This window comes from Antechinus flavipes, chromosome 3 (genome assembly GCF_016432865.1).
Source record: "Antechinus flavipes isolate AdamAnt ecotype Samford, QLD, Australia chromosome 3, AdamAnt_v2, whole genome shotgun sequence".
NCBI lineage: Eukaryota > Metazoa > Chordata > Mammalia > Dasyuromorphia > Dasyuridae > Antechinus > Antechinus flavipes.
In genome coordinates, this window is record NC_067400.1 from 632,507,393 (window position 1) to 632,531,094 (window position 23,702).

A 23,702-nucleotide genomic window follows, 5' to 3' on the forward strand; every position below is an offset into this window, starting at 1 on the left:
AAAGCAATCCTTCAAATTCCAATAGGAGATCCCGGCTGGCTCCAGCCCCCATTCTGACTTGCTTGGGCTGCCCAGCCCTCACTGAGTCTGACCTGCTCACTGTCCCAGCCCCCACTAAGGCATTCAATATAAAAGAGCCACACTAAAACCCTCTCTTTGTAGAGGTTGCAAACATGCCAGCTCCATGCTTGGGATGCCAAGGGCCTCTGTCCACTGGAATATTCTTTTCCAGTGCCATCCTCTCTTTATCCTCACCTGTTTCCCTAACCAGACTTTATGCCTTCCTATCAGGATTTCTAACCTTACTTCCAATCCCCATAATAAACCTTTTATCAATCTAAGTTTTCGGGTCTGTAAATTCCTTTACAGAGAACCTCTGCACCACCAGAAGGGAGTCCCCAAAACTCCCTATACTTGCACCGAATCCCAAGGGGGTGCAGGGAAGCCAAACCTCTCCATTGGTTCCCTGAATCCCGAACCTGCCACTAGACTTTATCATTTAACTCCCTGACCACCAGAAACCCTAATCTCATTTTGGTTCCCTAAATCTAAACCTTATCAGAAGGAAATGGGGGAGATAATGAACTTTTGAAGGAAACGTGGGGAATAAACTTCAGAAGGAAATGGGGAGCTAATGAACTGAAGGAAACAAGGAAGCATAAACTTCAGAAGGAAAAGGGGAGCATAAACTTCAGAAGGAAATGAGGGAGCTAATGAACTTCTGAAGGAAACGGAGCTAATGAACTTCTGAAAGAAACAGGGAGTATAAACTTCAGAAGGAAAAGGGGGAATAAACTTCAGAAGGAAATGGGGAGCTAATGAACTTCTGAAGGAAACAGGGGAACATAAACTTCAGAAGGAAACGGGGGAGCTAAATGAACTTCAGAAGGAAACAAAGTTCCTAAGGGATAAAATGGGAAGGTGAGGCTGGTGAGTATGAGGGAGATCGGTCCATCTGGAATAGCCCCAAGAGGTAGGGAGGGTGGGTTTAGAACTGGAGAGAAGTGTCCAACTTGAATTGTCCATTTTGTGGAACATGCGGGTCCTGAGAGGTTGCCAGGATCCCCACATCATTAGTATGGACTTGCATGCTCGGACCCGTGCCTTGGAAGCATCACTTGGTCAACTGCCAGTGGTGGGGATTGCAGAACAGACTGAGCTGGGAGACCAATAAAGAGGCTACTGAAAGAAGCTGATGGGGGTTGTAGAACCCAAAGGGAGTTTTTTTGGGGGGAAATGGGACAGAGCCACTGCTCAGGGGAAGTGAAAGAGGCAAGGGTCAGGGAAGCAAGAAATGGAGTGATCAGAGGAGGAGGATGGCTTCCGGGGGGCTGATGGGTTCTGTCTGCTTGTGTTGAACGAGACATACCTTGAGGATACCCAAGATGTTCCTGCAGTCAGCTGGTGACTGGGCTCAAGAAGAACATTTAGGGTCGGAGATGGATGTGGGAGCCATTTGGGTAGAGAGCAGGGGGCCCCATGTGCCATCTTGAGATTGGCACAGCACGGATGAGTCAAAGGGTCCTGCCCAAGAGCAAGGAGCTCCACAGAAGCCGAGAGAGACCAGAAAAGGGCAGGGATGTCAACGTGTGATGTCCAGTAGAATGAGAACTGAAGAAAGCCGCGGGGATCCTTTCATTCTGGAGGTGGAACAAGAAGGAGAAAATCTGAATTCAGGCCAGGATGGAGCTGCTCCGTCCACTGCGGGGCCACCTGTCCAAGGATGAAACGGGAGCAAAAGCCATTTATGACAAGACCAGAACAAGCCCCATGTTTGACAGGGACATTTCTACCTCGCAGGGGAGTTTTAGGGTTTCGGCCGGTTTCCCGTGCAACTTACCAGCCTCCAGCAAAGTCATCAAGCTGCGTAGTTTTAGAGAAAAGGCAATGGAGGAATGGCCTCAGTGAGCAGCCCATCTGCGACTTCGGAGATGCGTTCGTCGTGTCTGGGCTCGATGGGGCTGAAGGCAGAAGGGAGAAGGAAGCTTGAGCACCCCTACCTTCAGCCAAGCTGGAGGAAGGGGGGACCAGGGAAACATTCTTAGATCCTGGTTTCCTTTGAGGGACAGTCGGACATGACAGCTGGAAGGGCAGGGTGGAGTGGGACCGTCGCTTACGGCTGACTGTGGGGCTCGCTCCCCTGGGGTTCCGGGATTTGTACGGAGGAAGGTACCCCAGTCTTACAGCAGGGTCTGCCTAATTAGGCAGAGCAGAGGGGACAAGGCAGGAGACATCCATGATGCTCGTCTCCCTGGAGCCCCAGATTCCTAGCTCTGAGGCAGCAAGGGGGTCTACACCTTCCCGGGCAGCCGGAGCCTCAGACACCGCCTGCGAGCTTGTGGCAGGCTTGTAGACCTATGGAGTAAACGTTTTAGGTGAACCTCGCCAAGAGACCCCGGCGTTGCTACCCCATCCATCTCATATTGGGAACATATTGAGGGCTTGCTTGTTATTGTGGAGGGCACTCCCATCCCCCTGGACTAGGGATCACTAGGAGTCACCCTGCACCTCTTACCCCCATGTCCAAGTCATCGCCAAGGCCCGCCAGATTCTCCTCTGGGACATCTCCCAGATGTCACCTCCCATAAACCCAGACTCCCTATCATTCCCCAGGGCTGGGGGAATGGAGATGGGACGAACGAAGCCGGAGAAGACGAGGAGGGCACTTCGGGCATTAGGGAGAGCCTGAGAAAAAGGTCAGGGCCCTGAGTGATTCCCACAGCCCCGTGCTCAGGCTTCAGCATCAGCTGCCTCTGACCCCTGAGCTCTGACCTCCGCACTGACCAATAGAGCTTCTTGAGTGATCCGAGCATTTGTTAATCATGTGCCAGAGATGGAATTACACAAAGTGAGCTCTGAAGCTGCCATCGATTGAGGGAGACAAGAGGGACGGGGTGAAAGATTTCATTAGCGCAGGCATGGACCTGGTAGGGAGCCAGGTATTAAAATAAATTAGATAAACACTATATCCACAGCATAACAAAGGTCTTCTGTACGAATATGTAGTGTTTATATAGCAATCCAAGGCTCCTAAAGTGCTTTACAGAGATCTCATTTGATCTTCACAGACACCATGAGAGGTAGATACTATCGTTTCTTTTATGAATGAGGAAACTGAGGCAGACAGGTGAAATGTGAGCCGGTGAGAGTCTGAGGCCAGAATGAAATTCAGGTCTGCGTGACAGGCCTAGTGCTGTATCCACTGCATCACTCAGCGGCTTTAATACACAATGGGTGCAAAATAAAGACAATAGTTTAGGGGCCGAGGTTGGGGGGGTTAGGGGTTGGGGGCCAGGGTCATGAGGTGTCTCAAAAGAATTTGTAGGCTCAGACCTTCTCCTGTAGTAGGAGGTGGAGAATGGGCTAAATCCATAAGGGGGCTGGCAGTTAACAAGGGGTCTCAAACACCCTAAAGGGGGAAGACGCCATAGGAGAAGGTGAAAGACGTGGCATGCGAGTGGGGAATGAAACCACTGAACAGTGGGCTAATCCTAAAAAGGACTTGGTGCCCCAAAAAGAGTCAGCAGGAGCAGAGGGTTGGTGTCCTAACTTGGCTGATTGGACACGGTAACTAGGGTTGAGATGATTTTGTCAAGGCAAAAACTTTACTAGAGACTTCCTCCTGGTGGAGCTGTAATGAAGATATGTTTGTATGAAAGGCCTCATCAAACCCCATCAGTGCTCCTCCCAGCCTGCCTCAGGGAGTGTTGTAATCCTGTCAGTGCTCCTCCCAGCCTGCCTCAGGGAGTGTTGTAATCCTGTCAGTGCTCCTCCCAGCCTGCCTCAGGGAGTGTTGTAATCCTGTCATGCTCCTCCCTGCCTGCCTCAGGGAGTGTTATAATCCTGTGAGTGCTCCTCCCAGCCTGCCTCAGGGGGCGTTGTAATCCTGTCAGTGCTCCTCCCAGCCTGCCTCAGTGGGTGTTATAATCCTGTCAGTGCTCCTCCCAGCCTGCCTCAGGGGGTGTTGTAATCCTGTCAGTGCTCCTCCCAGCCTGCCTCAGGGGGTGTTATAATCCTGTCAGTGCTCCTCCCAGCCTGCCTCAGTGGGTGTTGTAATCCTGTCAGTGCTCCTCCCAGCCTGCCTCAGTGGGTGTTATAATCATGTCAGTGTTCCTCCTAGCCTGCCTCAGGGGGTGTTATAATCCTGTGAGTGCTCCTCCCAGCCTGCCTCAGGGGGTGTTGTAATCCTGTGAGTGCTCCTCCCAGCCTGCCTCAGTGGGTGTTATAATCCTGTCAGTGCTCCTCCCAGCCTGCCTCAGGGGGTGTTATAATCCTGTCAGTGCTCCTCCCAGCCTGCCTCAGGAGTGTTGTAATCTTGTGAGTGCTCCTCCCAGCCTGCCTCAGGGGGTGTTATAATCCTGCCAGTGCTCCTCCCAGCCTGCCTCAGTGAGTGTTGTAATCCTGTCATGCTCCTCCCTGCTTGCCTCAGGGGGTGTTATAATCCTGTCAGTGCTCCTCCCAGCCTGCCGCAGTGGGTGTTATAATCCTGTCAGTGCTCCTCCCAGCCTGCCTCAGGGGGTGTTATAATCCTGTCAGTGCTCCTCCCAGCCTGCCTCAGTGAGTGTTGTAATCCTGTCAGTGCTCCTCCCAGCCTGCCTCAGTGGGTGTTATAATCATGTCAGTGCTCCTCCCAGCCTGCCTCAGGGGGTGTTATAATCCTGTCAGTGCTCCTCCCAGCCTGCCTCAGGGGGTGTTATAATCCTGTCAGTGCTCCTCCCTGCTTGCCTCAGGGGGTGTTATAATCCTGTCAGTGCTCCTCCCAGCCTGCCTCAGGGGGTGTTATAATCCTGTCAGTGCTCCTCCCTGCTTGCCTCAGTAGCTTGGCTTCCGGCTTGCTTACACTGATCGGGGCCCTAACGCTGCTCCCAGATCACGGATCCAGGGGTGTTTCCCCCCTCCCCTCCCCTCAGGGAAGGAGGAGGGCAGAAGGCGGGAGGAGAAGGAAAGGTTTCTGCTGCAATGCAGGGATGCTGCTGGATCCGCACAGAAGGGAGGGATTGTGGGAGGGCCGGCGGCCGCTTGAGGAAGCCCCCACCCCAGGCTTCCCTCCAAGGCCTTCGGCCTCCTGTGTGTCCACTGGGGACAGTGTCGGCTTCCTGCCGGCGGGCGACCCGCTTGGTGTGGACCCATCTCCGCGCTCAAGCTCCGCAGTGAGCGCCCCCCCGTGGAGGGAGCAGCCCGGGGAGACAGGTTGATTCTCGGTGGGCTTGTGGGCCAGCACGAGGGCGGTCACGTGCTGTCTGAGCTCCGAGAGCCGCTGCTGCGGGTCCCTGTCTCTCCCTGAGAAGCCTTTGTAGGCAAACCGAGGGCACTTAATAAGTGCGCCATTCAGTAACACTTGTTCCTTTTCAGAGGAGGAATCGGAGCTCGTCTCTGCTCCTGGCTTCCTCGGTTTTTGAGCTCCTCTCTCCGCTCGCTTTTCTCAGTGCATTATTTCGGTTTTTCTTGTGTGTAGCTCGTTTGTCAATAGCCCTTTGTACGCTGGCTCCCCCAGGAGACCGGGAGCTCCTGAAAAGCCTCATCTTGTCCCTCCAGTGCTTAAGGCAGGGCCTAACACACAGTAGGTGCATAATAAATGCTTGCCGACCGGTCCCAGTTTTCCCATCATGCACAAGCAATGGCTTGGGGAACTGGCCTGGAAGGCGGGAAGGCGCGCCACTCCCTTTCCTAGTCCATCTCTGCAGGGCAGGTGTGGACCTGAGGAGGACTAGATGACGGCCCCTGTCCGCAAAGCAGACGGGAGCTGGGGGAGGGAGCCCTCCGGGCAGGTCAGGTATACGCGTGACGCCCGGGGGTCGGAGCCCTCCCTGGGTTGCAGAACAGGAGGCACATGGAGAGCCCCATCGAAGCCCCGAAGAGCGGGGGATGGGAAGGCTGTGGGGGATGAGGAGGGGATTCTTTTTCGCCCCGCAGATTGCAGGGCTCCCCATTATCCGGGCCCATTGCACCTGGGGGCACTACAAGGATCAGTGTGATTCCCGTGAGAAAGTGAAGAAACTAGACTGGCTCAGCTCGGGCGAAAGGCCGCTCCTGCCCCTAGGAGAGGGCGGTCCCAATGCTCTCCGAGACTAGCACACCTGGGAGCTGCGAATTCTAGGCAATCCGCGCCTACTTTTACGGACTCCATTTCCCACAATCCCCAAGAGCTCTCCGGCGCTGCGTTGCGGCGTTCTGGCCGTGCGTGCTCTGCGCTTCTCTCCATTCCCCGTAGGGCCCCATGAATTATGGGAGGCGTAGTTCCAGGGGTCGGAGCGCGCAAGCGCAGTAGCTGTACGGATAGTCGGCCCTTTGTTCTTGGTGGGGTCCCCGCAGCGGCGCGGAAACTAGGACCGAGAGCCCGGGGGGACGCTGGCGCACAGAGCTGGGTCCGAGGGACGCCGCGGACTGAGGTGAGCGCCCGGCCGCAATGGGGACCGAAGGCGCATGTGTGGAGAGTGCGCGTACCCGCACGCGCGCGGGACAACGGGGGGCTTACTTCGTACGCCAGGTTGGGGACGGCGCCGGGGTGGAGCGGGCGGGGCTGCGGCAGGGGCCGGGCCGAGCGGGGCGGGGCAACGTGCGCAGGCGTGCGGCGGGGCGGGGCGGGGGCCCCTGCGCAGGCGCGCAACTGGGCTGCCGGATGGGCTTGTGGAGCCGCCAGAGCCGGGAGCCGGCAACCGGTGAGTGAGAGAAGCGGAGCGCCGCCGGGCGGTGCGGGGGCCGTCATCCCCATGCCCCCGAGGAGGAAACGGAGGCCCGGGAGGGGGGTCGTCCTGGGTCACCGGTGGCTCCGGGGCGCGGGGGTAGGATTCGAACTCGGGCCTTCCGTGGGTTTGTGAGAAGCCCCAGCCGTGGCGGAGGTGGCGGAGGTGGCGGCCGGGGCTCCGGGGGTGCCGTGGGACAGAGCCCACGCTTGTGCATGGAGGGTGAGCGTGTGTGCTCCTCTGTGTGCGAAAGAGAGAGTGTGAGTGTGTGTGTGTGTGTGAGTGTGTGTGAGGGAGAGACAGACAGACAGACAGGGGGGAGGGGCGGGGAGAGGAAGAGGAGCGTGAGGAGGAAACTGAGGCAGGCAGAGACCGGGCCGCTGTCCCGTCTTCTGGGTGATGTCCGTGGATAAACTCTCCAGTGCCTCCTCCGTACTTACATAGACTGCAGACCCTCAAGTCCCCCGCCCAGGACTGTAGCCCCTGCCCCCCAGAACCCTCAGGACTGCAGACCTTCAAGCCCCCCAGATCCCCTAGGACTGCAGACCCTGCCCCTCAGGTCCCTTAGGACTCCGCCTCCCTCCTTTCTCCTAAGACTGCAGACCCCGCCCCCTCAGACCCACCCCCAAGAGCAGGCCCCGCCCCCCAGAGCCCCAGGACTATAGACTCCGCCCCTGCCAGTCACGTGGTCTCTGCCCCCTGGCCCCCACCTATGTGAGTGTCTGTGCCTTCCCTGCCGCAGACCCCCCTCAGGGCAGGCTGGCACCTCTCTTGGCATCGCCCTAGACCCTGGCTTGGGCTCCAGATGGGACCCCCGTTCTGGAGCAGTGTGTAGATGCCATCTCACCAGGCCCCCTCCCCCCAAGCGTGGTCTCCAGGGGCAGATGCGCGAGGGCCCCCCCAGCGAGCGGGGAGTGCGGGAGGGGAGGGTAGGACTGGAAGGGGGGGTTTGTCTGCCCCTGCCCCCATATGGGAAGCCGGCCTTGGCCCTGTTACCCAGTTCCCTTGGGCTCCTGCCCTCCAGGAGCTACCTCTGCCTCCAGGCTGGAGGGGGGGGGGCCCCCCTGGCCCGGCACCCCTCCCTCCCTCTCTTCTGGGTGCCCAGAATTTGGAGAGAGTGGCCCCCTGGGGGGGTCAGAGGTCAGGAGCTGGCCGTGTGTTTGGGCTGACCCTGTCCGACCTTGTGACCCCTCGCTGCTTGGCTGGGCCTGGGCCTGAGGGTGACTGGGCTCCGCCTCCCCCAGCCCTGGCACCGTGTCGCCCATCAGCGCCCCGTGGGCCCCCAGCTTTGGGGCTGTCGAGGCACAACCGTGCCCTGCCAGGACCCAGAGGCCAAAACCAAGGCCGGCCTCACCGGGGTAAGGATCCTGAGGTTCCGGAGGCGTCTCCTCAGGGGGTCCTCTGACCCCCAAACCAGGAGCTCTGTCCCCTGGAGCATTCATCCGGTGAATAAGCATTTATTAAGTGCCTACTGTGGGCCCCCCATAAATATTGGCTGCCCCAGGAGGGAGAGCCTTCCCGGCACGGGACGGTCACTCCACAGGGGGGAGAAACCTCCTGGAGGCCCGAGCCTCCCTTCCCAGCCCGGGCTGGTAGTGCCCCTCTCCCTCTCCCCTCCCCCATTCACTTGTTCAGAAACCTCAACGGCCGGCCCCCTCCTGGCCCCGCGGCGCACATTGGGGTGTCTCAGGTGGCGCCATTTGTGGCTTCCTGGAGCATTTTCCTTAACGGAAAGAACACACCCCTCTTACCCCCACCCCCACCCCCCGGCGCCTCCTCTCCCTCTGTCCCAGGGGGAGTAATCAGTTTACTGGAGGATAGATCCAGTCAAGGAAGGGGCCACGCTGGGGGGAGGGGCCCTGCTTTGTGCCCGCCAGGATCGTCTAAAAGGAGCCGTGGGCATGAGAGCTGAGAGGAGGACCCAGCAACCTGGGGAGGGGCTGGTGGGGGCCCCATTTTAGAGGAGGGGGCTAGCTCGGGGTCACGCCGCTAACGAGCTAGAGGCGACCCTGGGTCCTCCCGCTGTCAGTGCGCTCCCCCTGAGCTGCCAGTCTCACCCGCCCAGAAGGGGTCCCTTGGGGAGCCCCCCGCCGGGAGCCAGCTCAGCAGCCATTGCATGCCGGCTCACCCACCCCCTGGGCCCGAAGGGGTTGTGAAGCAGGGGCACTGGGACGAGGGGGACACCATCTGCAGTGAGCTTTCTGCTGTCTCCTGGGCCAGGTCAAGGGGTGTGAGGGCGGCTAGAGAGGGGAGGCGGAGGTAGGTGGAGGCTGGAGCCGGAAAGGTGTCGAGGCAGGCTGGTCAGGAGAGGGAGAAGGGGTGAGCGGGAGGATCGTCACTGGCCACTGGTGGGGGCCGAGGGGAGGATGATGCACCTGGTCTGCTCCCTAGAAAGGCCGGGACCCAGAGGGCTTCAGCCCGGCAGGCCCCTTCCAGCCCAGGGCTCGGCCCCCAGAATCTGTGCCATGGGGGAGTTGGGGGTCTTGGGCTATTCGGGGCTCTTCTGGCTTTCGTCTGACCTCTTGCTTGGGGCTGGGGCTGTTTGACCTCCTGTCCCCCCTGGAGTCCGTGTCCTGGCTGGCCCGGGTCCGGCAAGGCCAGTGTCCTCCCCATCATGGTTTCTTTTTCCTTCTGCAGCTCCACTCCTCCCACCGCAAGGACCCTCAGGGAGGCGACCATGATGTCCAGAGCCCCCCTGGCCAAACCTCAGGTGAGTTTGACCCTTCCCCCTTCCCTGGTCTCCCCTGGGCTCCCCTCCCCAGAACCCTCCAGCTCTTTCTCTTGGTACCAGACAGGCGGAGCCCTGGTGCCGTCTGAGGGCATTGCCCGGGTGGGCTTGTTCCCCTCGGCTTTGAGGCAGCCTCCTTACCGGGGGTATAAGACCCCCTTCTGTGCCCCTAACAGCCCTGCCTCCTCCCCACCCCAAAGGTTCCAGAGAACGGGGGCCATGACGGAGCTGACCGAGCTGGGGCCCTGGAGGCTTTGGGGACGGGTTCCTGCCTTGGTGCCATATCTCGGCCGGGTTATATCCGGCTTTCGTGGGGGATCCCTTTGTGCCCGTGGACTGGGAGGGATCGGGGCTGGGCTGAGGGAGCCTCGGTCACAGGACGGGAGGCCTGGCGGTTTCCCGGCCTGGCGGTAGGTCCGTATGTCACAGATCGCTTGGTCACTGTGATTACGCCGGCCAGGAGGAGCTCGTGGTGTTCTAGTGCGAGTCCTGTCTGTGTCTGGGTGGGGGGATCCCCGGACTCCAGCAGCCTTGGGCTAATTTTCAGTGGATTTTCTTTTTCGGTCTCTCGCTGCTGGGTTTTGTTAATAAGTAAACAGATGCTGATTTCTGTGGGGTCACTTGTAGCCTGTGGCGTGCTGAGACCGTCACTCCCCTTAGATCGTTTTTAACTGAGCCTCTGGGGTTCCCCGAGTTTCCTGACTGTCGGCCTCTGGGATTTGCTTCCCCATTTTGGTGGCTGCTCATTGTGTGAAGCCCCGGTTGCTCCCCTGAGACCAGCGCTGTGTCCTGGGGATGGAGTCGGTCTCTGGCGACCGCTGCCATGGATGCAGAAGGAGCTGATCCCGGCCCCAGGCAGAACCTTCTGTTCTGATCCTGCGTCCCTCCTGTCCCAGAACCCGGCCAGGAATCAGCAGGGGAAGCCCCCTCCCTTGAGGCGCTCTCACGTGCCCCCCCTTGGGGAGGACTTGCCAGAGCCAGGGCCGTTTGTGCCCCCCTCGCCTCCCTCTGTGCCTGGGGCAGCGCAGGGGCTTGCTGTCGGCTGAGTGGTCTCCCACTGGATTGGGGGCCCTGTCTGCCCACCCCGAGGAGTGTGCCAGTGACGGGGGTGGGGGAGATTGGGGGGAGGGAAGAAGGGCTTGTCCCTGCCAGGCTTCTGGGCCCCGGCTCTCTCAGGCCATCCCCTGGAGCGACAGGTCAGAGAAGCGGACTGCTCGTGAGGGATGAGCGGGTGGGCAGGGACGTGCCGGGCTCCCCTGGATGAGCGGGCGGACTCTCTGGGGTCCTGGGCACCTTCCTCAGGCTCAGCTGAGATCCGCCCTGCGGAGGGCCAACCTGAGGGACGTCAGAGCTGGCAGTGGGGCCAGTGAGGGACCGGAGGGGGCGTCAGGGTGGGGGCCACGGGTCAGGGAGAACTCACGCCATTGGATAAGGTCACTTTCGACTCTGTGACCCGTTTGGGATGTTCTTGGCAAAGGTTGGCCCTTTCCTCAGCTCACCTTACAGCTGAGGAAACTGAGGCAGTCAGAGTCACATCGGAGCTCAGCTGAGGCATTCTCCCCTAGAGTGGCCCGGCATCTCCACGGTCTAAGGGCAGGCTGTGTTGGGGGGTGGGGGGTCATATCAGACCTCGGCCAAGGGCACTCCCATCTCCCCTAAAGAGCCCTTCAGGACCCCCAGATTCGGGCAGCCCAGCATCTCCACGGTCTAAGGGCAGGCTGTGTTGGGGGGTTACATTGGCCTTGGCTGGGGATTCGTGCTGGGCCCCCCCATTCTCCCCTAGAGAGCCCTTCAGGACCCCCAGATTTGGGCGGCGCGACATCTCCGCGGCCTGCGGGCAGGGCGAGGGCAGGCTGAGTGGGGGCGCGTCTCCTCTTTCAGGCACCACTGGCGTTCCAGGACGTGGCCGTGGACTTCACCCGGGAGGAGTGGAGGCGCCTGAACCCGGCCCAGAGGGACCTGTACCGGGAGGTGACGCTGGAGACCTACGAGAACCTGGTGTTCCTGGGTAAGCGCGGATCCCCACGGAGCGGGCCCCCTCAGAGTGACTGTGAGGCTGCTTGGGAAGTGCGGGAGGAGGGGTCCAGAGGCCACAGACGGTTCTGCTGCCCTTGTCTGAACAGTGGCGGGCCGGGGCCGATGGGGGAAGACACGCCCAGAGAGGCAGGGAGGGGTCGGGGCCCCTTCCCTCAGAGACCCCTGGGCCCTTCTGGGCGAGGCTCCCACACTGAGCTGAGGCTCTCCGATTCTCTGCCCTGAGCAGGATTTCCAGTTTCTAAGCCGGAGGTGATCTGGCGCCTGGAGAGGGGAGAAGCCCCCTGGCCGCCTCGGCGAGGGTCAAGGGCCGCCTGTCCAGGTGAGGGTCGCGAAGGTCACGGGGGAGGGATCATTCTGCTTCTGAGAAGGGCCCTGAGGACTCATTTGTACTTTGAGGACATCAGATTTCCATCAGAAACACTTTTTTCCCCAAACTGCTCTTTCCCTTTTGTTTGGAAGGTTTGCCTTTCGTGGTGGAAGCCGTTCTCCGTAGGCTCAGAGCTGGCCGTCTCCTCCATTCTTTTTTCCTTTGGCTTGTTTTGCCTCCCTGACCTCTTAGTTAGGTCTCTGCTTTTGCTTGATCTGAGGTCAGGAGCGCTACCCCTGCTTTTTTTTGCTTCAGCTGAACCCTAATAAATTCCGCTCCACCTTACTGCTTCAAATGTGTTTCTTGTAAACAGCATCGTGTGGGAGTCTGGCCTTTTCTCTCCTCCGCGGGAGAGTTCGTCCCATTATATTCCCAGCATGCCTTTCCCTCGACCCTATTCTCTCCCCTGCATATACTTTTGTTCTTATTTTCCATCCTGTCCCTCTTCAGTAGTTTTGGTTTCTGACCCATCCTGCCCTCAAGCTCCCCTCCCTTCACTTTCCCCTTGCTCCTCCTACTTCCTTATAAGATAAGACAAATTTCTGTACCAACCAAGTGAATATATCATGCCCTCTTTGAGCCATATTGGTGAACAATGCTCCTCCTCCTCCCTTCTTTCCCTCTGTTGTAATAGGTCTTCCTCATGTGATCTGATTCATCCTGTTTTACTTGCCCTTTGCTCCTCTCCCAGTACAATCCTTTTTTTCCACCCCTTAATGTCTTTTTCTTTAATATTATCACAGCCGTGGATTTATAGCCACACCTGTCTGTGGATGCCCCTAACTGCCCTCAGGCAGTTCCACTTCTCAAGAGTCAGATCATTTTCCCACCTAGTGATATAAACAGTTTAACCTTTAAGTAACTTGGTTTGGCTTTGGTTTGTTTTTTCTTTCTTTCTTGTTTACTTTTCTGTGCTTCTCTTGAGTCCTCGGGTGAAGGTCAAATGTTCTGTTTGGTTCTGGTCTCTTCAGTAGGAATGCTTGAAAGTCTTATTTCATGGAGAATTCATCTCCTCCCCTGACAGACGATCCTCAGTCTCTCTAGGTAGTTAATTCTTGGTTGTAATCCCCGATCCTTTGCTTCTGGAATATGGTATTCTGGGCCCTCTGATGCTTTATTTTAGAAGCTGCCAGATTCTGGATAATCCTGACTGTGGCTCCTCGATACTTGAATTGTTTTTTCTGGCAGCTTGCAGTGTTTTTTTCCTTGAGATTTTAGTTCTGCAGTTTTGCATCAATGTTCCTTGGGATTTTCCTTGTGGGATTTCTTTCCGGAAGTGATCGGTGGATTCTTTCAATGACTGTTTGCCCCTCTGGTTCTAGGGCAGTTTTCCTTGATGACCTTTTGAGGAATGCTCTCCAGGCTCTTTTTTGGTCATGGCCTTCAAGTAGACAAATAATTTTTAAATCGTCTCTTCTGTATCTGTTTTCAAGGTTGGCTATTTTTCCAATGAGGTATTTTACATTTTCTTCCATTTTTTTTTTCATTCTTTTTAGTTTCTTTGACTGATTCTCATTAGCTTCCGTTTGCCCAGTTCTGGTTTTTAACATGCAGTTTTCTTCAGTTAGCTTTTGTATCTCTTTTTCTATTTAATTAATTCTACTTTTCAAGATAATATTTTCTTCAGTAGATTTTTTTTGGGGGGGGGCACATTTGGCCAATTTTGTTTTTTAAGGAATTGTTTTCTTCAATTAATTTTTTCCCTTCCTTTTCTAAGCTGTTGACTCTGTCTTGTATACATCTCATTTCTTTTCCCAATTTTTCTTCTATCTCTCTTGTTTGCTTTTTAAAGTCTTCTATGAGCATTTGGTCTTTTTTTTTTTTAATTCTTATTTAATAATTACTTTATATTGACACTCGTTTCTGTTCCAATTTTTTTTCCCTCCCTCCTTCCACCCCCTCCCCTAGATGGCAAGCAGTCCTTTATATGTTGGATATGTTGCAGTATATCCTAGATACAATATATGTTTGCAGAACCGAACAGTTCTCTTGTTGCACAGGGAGAATTGGATTCAGAAGGTAGAAATAACCCGGGAAGAAAAACAAAAATGCAGATAGTTCACATTCGTTTCCCAGTGTTCTTTCTTTGGGTGTAGCTGCTTTTGTCCGTCATTTATCAATTGAAACTCAGATCTCTTTGTCAAAGAAATCCCCTTCCATCAAAATATGTCCTCATACAATATCGTTGTCGAAGTGTATAATGATCTCCTGGTTCTGCTCATTTCACTTAGCTTCAGTTCATGTAAGTCTCGCCAGTCCTCTCTGTATTCATCCTGCTGGTCATTTCTTACAGAACAATAATATTCCATAACATTCATATACCATAATTTACCCAGCCATTCTCCAATTGATGGGCATCCATTCATTTTCCAGTTTCTAGCCACTACAAACAGGGCGAGCATTTGGTCTTGAGACCAATTCATATCCCCTTTGAGATTCCCCACATGGACATTTTATTCTCTCCTGAGTTGGTGTTTTGGTCTTCCCTGTCACCCTAGTACCTCTCTGTGGTTAAGGTTCTTTTCTTTCTTGCTCATTTTCTTTTTCTTTGTTCCTATTTTGTGATTTTTAAGATCGTGCTCTTCTCCTGGGGACAGGGGCACCTTCCCAGGCTTCTTGTGCTGCTCTGAGCCTTGCCTTTGAACACAGGAACCCCTTGTTTAGTGACTTGCTCACAGCAGCGGGAGCCGGCTGGCAGTTTGCCTTCTGTATGGGGACTGGAGGCTGCCCCCCGTCTGCTCTGCCACTGAGCCAGGACCAAGATTTCCATGGCTGATCTGCTGTAATTAAGACCCTCTCACTGACTTTCCCAGACACCATCTGAGCGGGTGGAACTCTGCTGAGCCTAACCTTGAAGTTCTTCTGATCTCTCTACTGGAGAGTGATTTTATCCCAATGTTCTCTTCTCGGCTGATTCCTGTTTGTGCAGCAGACAAGAATTTCTTCTTCTGCGATTGCCACGAGCACATCCTTTAATTCCTTGCAATTGTTACAATTTCAGATCATTGATTAATTGATTAGTGAGATCCATTAAGGGAGATGGTTCTGATTGCATTTTTTTTTTTTTTTTGGCCACACTGTATTCTGTGGTTCTCCACCAAGGACCCGTAGTTGGAATTGATTTCAAAAATCCTGCTGTCCAAGCTGCCTTTGGCCATGATCCCCTGGACAACGTCCTCAGCAAGTGGAAGGGAAACCACTCCATCTGAAGGCACCACATTCTCCTTGTCCTTGCCTCCTTTGTGACCCAGAACTTGCTTCTGGGCTTTCTCTGCCCCGGTGCTGTCCAGACCTTCTGACCTTTCCTCCGTATGGTGGTGCTTCAGTCACCCCAGTTCTGATAGTATACCCACCCCTCAATTTGTACTTGTTAGAACAAAAGACTCTAGACAGCCCTGTTTCTCTCATCCGATATTTGTACAGTAAAATCTCAGGAGTGCTTTGCTGACCCGGTCACCTCCCTCTGACTTTTCTATTCATCCTGTCCCTTTTCCACTGTCCCGGCGTGGCCAGAGTGCAGCAGGTTCTGCCCTTGCCAATGTCTCCTCAAAGGTCACTTTTGGGCTCAGCAACATGAAATCCACTAAGTTCCTCAGGCCTTTTTCCATTGAACTGATGAAGGCCGGGATTATTGTTTTCTTTATCACATTGGCCCATTTGACCATTTCAGGATTTCTTTGGCTTTTGACTGGTCATCCATCATTGAAGGATCTCCAAGAAAAAACATTCAAAGCACCTCTGAAGGGCTCTTATTCTCATCCCCACTGTTGGGTCAGCTTAGATTTATCCAATTTTGTTGTATTTTGTGACTTCAGCTCTTATTTTATAATTCTTGGATATTGATGACTGTCTGCCTTCACATAAGTTTATGTTCTCACTTTATGTAATTCTCTAAAGTAGCATCCACATACACAGTGGGAAGGAGAAAGAGGAAAAAGGGAGGGAGAGACAGGGTAGAGAGAAATGCCAATTATTTTGGGGTGTATCTTATGTCATGTAATTAGATAAGATCTTGCTGGGCTGTTTATCATATTAATGTTTTGTTGTTGAATCTCTTGGACTTTTTTAGACTTATTGGTTTTACCTTCTAAGCCATCATTTTGGCTTTGATTTTCAATAATTTTTTCCTTTCATTTTTGAACTCATTTTCCATTTCTTCTGGGAAATTATTTTCCCTCTCATTTTTGATCATTTTTGTGTCATCAAGAAAAATAATTTCAGTTTTTCATTGTCTGATATTTTCTTCGTGTTTTGTAGGTCAATTTTTAACCGCTATTTCTGTCTTCATCTTGTCCTAAGATTTCTTTTTTTTTTCTTTTGATAATTTAATTCCTTCTGTAAAAGGCATGGCTTAATGAATAGAAGCCTGGCCTTAGAATCAGGAAGTCCTCAGTTCAAATTCTACCTCTGCTGCCTTCTGCCTTGGCAGTCCTGGGTGAATTGAATTTCTCAAAGCATGCCCAGTGACTACTTCCTATGACTTGACAATGAAAAGAAAGTTTCAAGTTCCTCACAAGAAGTTCCCTACTCCCCCAGTGAGTGCATTTTTGTTGTGCTTTTTAGAAAATTATAACTTTGTTTCTGGTGTTACTGTTGGTGTATCAATATATAATCTTTTCTTTTGGGCATTTTTGCCTCAGGTCTTTGATCCATATCTTTTAAAAATTGAGTCAGATTTAGTTTTCTCATTTTAAAAAATAAACCAAATGTTCAAAGATAACATTGTTCTTTTTTAAATACAATTTTTTGAGTTCCAAGTTGTTTCTTCCTCCTCCCATCTAAGATGATAAGCAATTTGATCTAGGTTACATATATGTAGTCATGTAAAATCTATTTCCATATTAGTTGTGTTGTGGAAGAATAAACAGTCTGCAAAAAAAAAAAAATTACACTTTACAAAAGGAGGAAAAAACACAAAAAAATACAGTGAAAACAGTATGCTTTGATCAGCTTTCATATTGTATCAGTTCTTTCTCTGGATTTTTCCAGTTACATGTCAAGATGGTTTTCAACTTTCATTTGTGTAAGATTTTCTATCCTGTGTCTTTTGGAATTGTGTTGGATCATTGTATGACTGAGAAGATCCAAGTCAATCATAGTTAATCATTTTACAGTGTTACTATATACAACATTCTCTTGGTTCTGCTCACTTCAGTTCATGTAAGTCTCTTTGGGTCTTTCTGAAATATTGTCATTTCTTATAGCACAGTAGTATTCCATTACATTCATATACCACAGCTTGTTCAGCTCTTTCCCAGTTGATGGGCATCCCCACAATTTCCAGTTCTTTGCTACTGCAAATATGGTTGTACATATGGGTCCTTTTCTCATATTTCGGATGTCTGTGGGATACAGAGCCAGTAGTGATATCCCTGGATCAAAGCATATGCACAGTTTGATAGTCCTTTAGGCATTGTTGCTCTCTCAATGACAACTCCCAACAACAGTGCATCAGTGTCCCAGTTTTCTCACATCCTCTCCAACATTTACTGTTATTCCTTCCATATCATGGTTTCATAGTGTCATATTATTTTTCCTTTTATGTTAGAGTAACCAATCCAGTAGATGTGAAGTGGTACCTCAAAGTTGTTTTTATTTTCATTTCTGTAATTAATAGTGATTTAGGGCATTTTTTAAGTGACTATAAATAGCTTTGATTTCTTCATCTGAAAACTATCTGTGCATATTTTTGGCCATTTATCAATTGGGGAAAGTCTTGTATTCTTATAAATTTGATTAAAATCTACGTATTTGAGAAATGAGGCCTTTATTGGAGACATTTGCTGTAAAAGTTGCTTTCCAGCTCTCTGCTTTGATTCTAATCATGCTTACATTGTTTTGTGTGTGTGTGTGTGTGTGTGTGTGTGTGTGTGTGTGTGTGTGAATCTATAGATTATATATTTTAGTTTAATACAATCAAGGCAGCTTTGCTCTTTTGAGGTGGTTATTAAGGAAACAGGTTATCTTGTAGCCCCTTACTTCTCTCATCTTCCCCAAAGTATCTGATTTTAGAGTCAGGAAAAATACCTGAGTCCATGGCTAGCATTATTTTTATCCTCCCTTGCTGTCTATTTTGTTGTAGTGTGTGACTTAAGACTGCTTACCCACGTTGACATTTATCCACTCATTGTGACTCTGTCCAGGCAAAGTTCACCTATCATCCAGACCACACTTTTACCATTTGGTCCAGAGATAAATTGGTAGATTTTGTGAAATATCTTGCTGAACTAAATGCTCAGTATCTATGGCATTGTTTTCCCTAACCATTTGGCTCATCTTTATCAGGAAAGAAAATGAGATTGGTTGTATATGATTTGTCCTTTTTGAACTGATAATGAGTCTTAGAGATCAACTCTTTTTTAATGTGCTGACAAATAATCTCTCTGACATTGGTTCTGAATTTTGTCGTGTACAAGTCTTTATCAGTCTGTGCCCTTCCTGAACATTTAGACATTTCCCCAAAGATAGTGACATTAGTTCTCAGAGGATATCTCAGAGTACTTTCAGTACGCCGGAATAGAATAAGCTTAGCCTTAGCTTCTTTATTAATAACAAGTCTTGTGGTTGAAATTGCAACCCACTTTCATTTTGGATTAGGACATGTCACAGTTGATCTTTATTGACTGGCAATTGTTTGGGGAACTTATTGGATAAAGCATCTCTGTCTTCATCAAGAACTTTGACTTATAGCTCTTTGCATTAAGCTTTCAGAACAGAAAAAGCAGTGACTCTTTCACAGCTCATTCAGTAGTAAATTATGGATCTATTTAACATTTTATAAGAGGCAAAATCTTATCAAGATTCAATAGTTATTCAGATTCAGGTTTATAATGCAGTTTGGTGACATTGTAACATATCAATTTCTAAAATATATGAAATTTGTTGGGCCAAAGTGTAATATTCTTCTCTAAAACATAGTATTTTCTGGAAGCAGGTTTTCTTGGGGTCTCTAGAGGCAGCCTTAGTTTCAGATCAGAGTAATCACCCCAAATGCAGCCAGGTATTAAAGTCCAAATCCTTTATTGTCTCCTTCAAAGTCTTATCTCCTTTACGTGGGGCTCGGCTAGTTTTTCTTTTTCTTAGAGGACTCCTGTAATTTGGTGCCGAAAGCTTAAGCTGTCTTCTCAGGCTTCTGAATCTGCTCGACCGAATCCTGGCTGAGGCTCCGAAGCTTCTAGTGGGCTTGTCCTTTCTGGCCCTGACAGCTCCTCTTATATGTGCCACACTGAGTATACACCAATATCACTAGGAAACCATTAGTTGTTTTAGGGTTAAATCAATGCTAAACTAGATTTAACCATTGTCTCCTCAATTCCATTTATTTGGCGTCTTGTAAGAATCCTAACACCAAAGTGCATTGTGTATTGTTAGTACACACTTGATTAGTAGTGGGGTTCTCAGTAAGCCTGCCTAGATCTCAATTTCTCTTTTTTAAAAATTTATTTATTTATTATTATTATTTTTAATAGCTTTTTATTTACAAGTTATATGGATGGGTAATTTTACATCATTGATAATTGCAAACCTTTTGTTCCAATTTTTCCCCTCCTTCCCCCCGTTCCCTCCCCGCAGATGGCAGGTTGACCAATACATGTTAAATATGTTAAAGTATAAATTAAATACAATATAAATACAATATAAAAAAATACAAAAAAGCAAAATAAATACAAATACAAAAATAAAATGTAAAAATACAATACAAAATAAATGTCCAAACAGTTATTTTGCTGTACAAAAAGAATTGGACTTTGAAATGGTGTACTATTAGCCTGTGAAGGAAATCAAAAATGCAGGTGGGCAAAAATATAGGGATTGGGAATTCTGTGTAATGGTTCATAGTCATCTCCCAGAGTTCTTTCATAGATCTCAATTTCTAACTGCCTCTGTGTCTATAAGTACAAGCAGATCCCAGCACCTTAAGGTCACCCCCCCCCCTTTGCATATTCATTCTCCTCTTAAATTTCTTCTTTTGTTCTTTACAGATCACTTTATTTTCTCTTTCATTTTGTTAAAATGGAATCTAGATCTTGTTTCAATTTCACATAGAACCAAAGGACAGAGGGTGATTGATAATGTCTGGTCTCTTTCAGGTTCCCATGGTCAGGAGACTTGCTATGACAGCAACAACTTGACTTCAAAGCAGGACATTTTTATAGGAACACCTTCTAAGGAAAGACTGGCAAAGAATGGTTATTCCAAGGTGGGAGAAACTTTGGAGTGTGATGTCAGATTAGGGAAACAGAAGTGCAACCAGGAGAGACAGTCCAAACAAGTAACGGGCACTAATGGGAAGCCATTTAACAAGGTGAGTGTGCCTGAAAATAATACATTTGGAAGAAGTTTGAATCTTGGGTCTGTCTTTGTTACTCAACAGAAAACTCTTACAGAAAAAAGTCTCCCAAATCATACAGTTGCAAAGAACGTGAAACAGTTTTCAGAACTATTTAAATGCAATAGAATCCCCCTTGGGAAAATGCTTTGTAAGTATAATAAATATGGAAAGTCCTTCAGTTATCACTCTGATCTCCTTCAGTTTCATAGACAGCATACTGGAGAAAAGCTGCATGAACGTAATGACCATGGGAAAGCCTTCGGCAAAAGATCATACCGTACTCAACGTAAGAAAATTCGTAATAGAGAGAAACGCTATATATGTAATGAATGTGGGAAAGCCTTTAGTCAGTGGGGAAGCCTTATTGATCATCTGAGAATTCATACTGGAGAGAAACCTTTTCAGTGTAATGAATGTAAGAAAACCTTTAGCCAGAGAGGAACCCTCATCAGGCACCATAGAATCCATACCGGAGAGAAGCCCTTTGAATGTAACGAATGTGGGAAAGCCTTTGGCAACAATTCCTGTCTTACTCTGCACCAGAGAATTCATACTGGAGAGAAGCCTTATGTATGCAGTGAATGTGGGAAAGCCTTCAGTGGGCGGCAAAACATGATTCATCATCAGAGAATTCACACAGGAAAGAAACCTTATCAGTGTAAAGAATGTGGCAAAGCCTTTCGACACAGGGCATCCTTCGTCTGTCATCAGAGAATGCATACTGGAGAGAAACCTTTTCACTGTAATGAATGTGGGAAAGCGTTTAGACGGAAGGAAAACCTTACCGCACATAGGAGAATTCATACTGGAGAGAAACCCTTCGAATGTAATGAATGTGGGAAAACTTTCAGCAACAATTCTTGCCTTACTTTACATCAAAGAATTCATACTGGAGAGAAACCCTATAAATGTAATGATTGTGGAAAAGACTTTAGGCACAGGGCATCCTTCACTTATCATCAAAGGGTTCATTCTGGAAATAAACCATATGATTGTAAGGAGTGTGGGAAAGCTTTCAGTCAGAGAGCTAATCTTATCGAACATATGAGAATTCACACCGGAGAAAAACCTTTTGAATGTTACCAGTGTGGGAAAGCCTTCATCAATAACGCTCGGCTCACGGTGCATCAGAGATTTCATACCGGTGTGAAACCTCACGAGTGTAAGGAGTGTGGGAAAGCGTTCATGCATAAGGCCAGCCTCACCGCACATCAGAGAATTCATACTGGGGAGAAGCCCTATAAGTGCGCTGAGTGTGGGAGAGCCTTCAACCAGAGCGCACACCTTATGAGACACCAGAGAATTCACACTGGTGAGAAACCCCGGAAGCCAGCGGAAAGCAAGAAGCCAGCCAGCCAGCTGGGGATCCTCACTGCCAACACGCGAGAGAATCTTTACCATTGCGATGAGTGTGGGAAAGGATTTAGGCAGAAATCCTACCTTTCTCTCCATCAGAGAATTCACACTGGAGAAAAGCCTTATCATTGTAATGAATGCGGAAAAGCTTTCATTGGGAGGGGACAGCTCAATACACATAAAAGAATTCACACTGGAGAGAAACCCTTTGAATGCAATGACTGTGGGAAGGCCTTTAGCCGAAAAGAACACCTTACTGCCCATGAGAGAACGCACACTGGAGAGAAACCCTATCAGTGTAAAGAATGTGGAAAGACATTTAGTCAGAACTCACACCTGACAGTACATCAGAAAACTCACACTGGAGAGAAACCATTTTTGTGTAATGATTGTGGAAAAGGATTCAGCTATAGGACCTCACTTATTTCACATCAGAGAATTCATACTGGAGAGAAGCCCTTTGAGTGTAGTGTATGTGGAAAAAACTTTAGTCATAGACCGTCACTTATTAAACATCAAATAATTCATACTGGAGAGAAACCTTTTGAATGTCTTAAATGTGGGAAGAGCTTTACCCATAGATCATCATTTATTAAACATCAAAGAATTCATAATGGAGAGAAAGCCTACTAGTGAAATGAATGAACAAAAACCTTTAGCCAGGGAGGAAAACTAATAAGAAATCAATTCTGTAGAATAAGCCTTTGATTATTGAATATGGAAGCTTTTATCATGGTTTTCATTGACTTGATTTCAGAGACCTCATGGTTTGGGGTTACCTGATTCAAGTACTGGTCTAGAATCAAGAAGACCTCAGTTCGAATCCTCTCTTGACACTTTCTAGCCATGTGGCCCTGGGCAAATCAAAATCTCTTTAAGCCTCAGTTTCCAAGTCTGTAAAATGGAGATGATTGCACCTACCTCACTAGACTGTTGTGAGGATAAAAATGAGATGATGTATGGAAAGCACTTTGCAACATTAGAGCATTAGAAAATTGTGGGCTCATGACAAACTACAGAAAAGCCAGGACTGTAGGATAGCCTTCTTCCTGAAGTGATAGCCTATTATATATCAGAGAATTTATACTGGTGAAAAAAAAATTCCATAAGTTTACTGAATGAGGTAAAGTCTTTTTTTTTTAATTAAAGCTTTATTTTTTTAATTAACAGAAATATGTTTTATTTCCCTCTTATCCCCCCATTTTATCAGAGAAAAAAGGGGGGGAAATTCCTTGAAACAGCTACAGAAAATCATACAAAAGAAATCTCTTCATTGGTTGTGTTAAAAACTAAATATCTTTTTCTGCACCTGAATCCATCCCTTCTCTGATACGAGGTGAATATCATGTTTTATCATCAGAATCTTAGTAGACCTTGGATTAGTCAGCAGTCTTACTGCTTTCAAAGGCTATGTTGTTATGTATAAATTTGTCCTAGTTTTGCACATTTCATTCTTCATCAGTTTATGAAAATCTCCAAAATCATCCTTTTTCTATCATTGATGTTATGTGGTAAATTATTATGACTGCTCACTCTGCTCTGTATCAGTTCACATCAGGCTTTCTTTCTCTGAAATCTTCTGTTTCCTCATTTCTTATAATACATATTCTTAGAATTCCATCACATTCATATGGAGCTGTTCTTCATTTGACCGGCATCCTTTTAGTTTCCACATTTTTTTGGCCACTACAGAAAGTTACAAATATTTACTAAATAAGACTCTTTTCCATTCTCTTTGATCTCTTTGACATAGATCGTAGTAAAGCTGAGCCAAAGGATATCATCTCTGTTTGGTGGTATAATTCTGAATTGCTTTCCAGAAAGGTTGGGCTCATTCATTGAACTACCAAGAGAGAATCAGTATACCTGTTTGCTCACGGCACTTCCAACATTTGTCTTTTTCCTTTTTTGTCATCTTATGTCAGGGAAAAACCTCAATTTGCTTTCATTTGTATTTCTTTAATCATTAGTGATTTAGATTTTTTTTTAATATGACTGAAGTTCTCCTGAGAATTGCCTATCCATATCCTTAGATTATTTATTAATTGAGGAATGGTTCTTACTCTTATAAACTTGGATTAGTTCATTATGTAGCTTGGAAGTGAGACCTACAAAGAAATCTACAAAGATTTTTTTTTCTCAGTTGTTTCCTGGTTCATTTAATCTTTGTTAAATTTGTGTAAAATTATATTTTCTAAA

At 49.1% G+C, this 23,702-nt stretch overlaps 1 protein-coding gene across 2 annotated transcripts; it reads left to right on the plus strand.

Moving 5' to 3' along the window:
• The first annotated feature begins 6,206 nt into the window (after nucleotides 1-6,206).
• LOC127556802 (zinc finger protein 665-like) lies at nucleotides 6,207-22,676 on the plus strand. Of its 2 annotated transcripts, none has more exons than XM_051990243.1 (5): nucleotides 6,207-6,389; nucleotides 9,321-9,393; nucleotides 11,293-11,419; nucleotides 11,675-11,767; nucleotides 19,906-22,676. In XM_051990243.1, the coding sequence occupies exons 2-5, from the start codon at nucleotides 9,361-9,363 to the stop codon at nucleotides 22,134-22,136; spliced, it is 2,484 nt and encodes an 827-aa protein (XP_051846203.1). In that variant the 5' UTR covers nucleotides 6,207-6,389; nucleotides 9,321-9,360; the 3' UTR covers nucleotides 22,137-22,676. The 2 variants fall into 2 exon arrangements, with proteins under 2 accessions (XP_051846203.1, XP_051846204.1); XM_051990244.1 differs by lacking the exon at nucleotides 6,207-6,389 and adding an exon at nucleotides 6,580-6,659.
• Nucleotides 22,677-23,702: the final 1,026 nt, after the last annotated feature.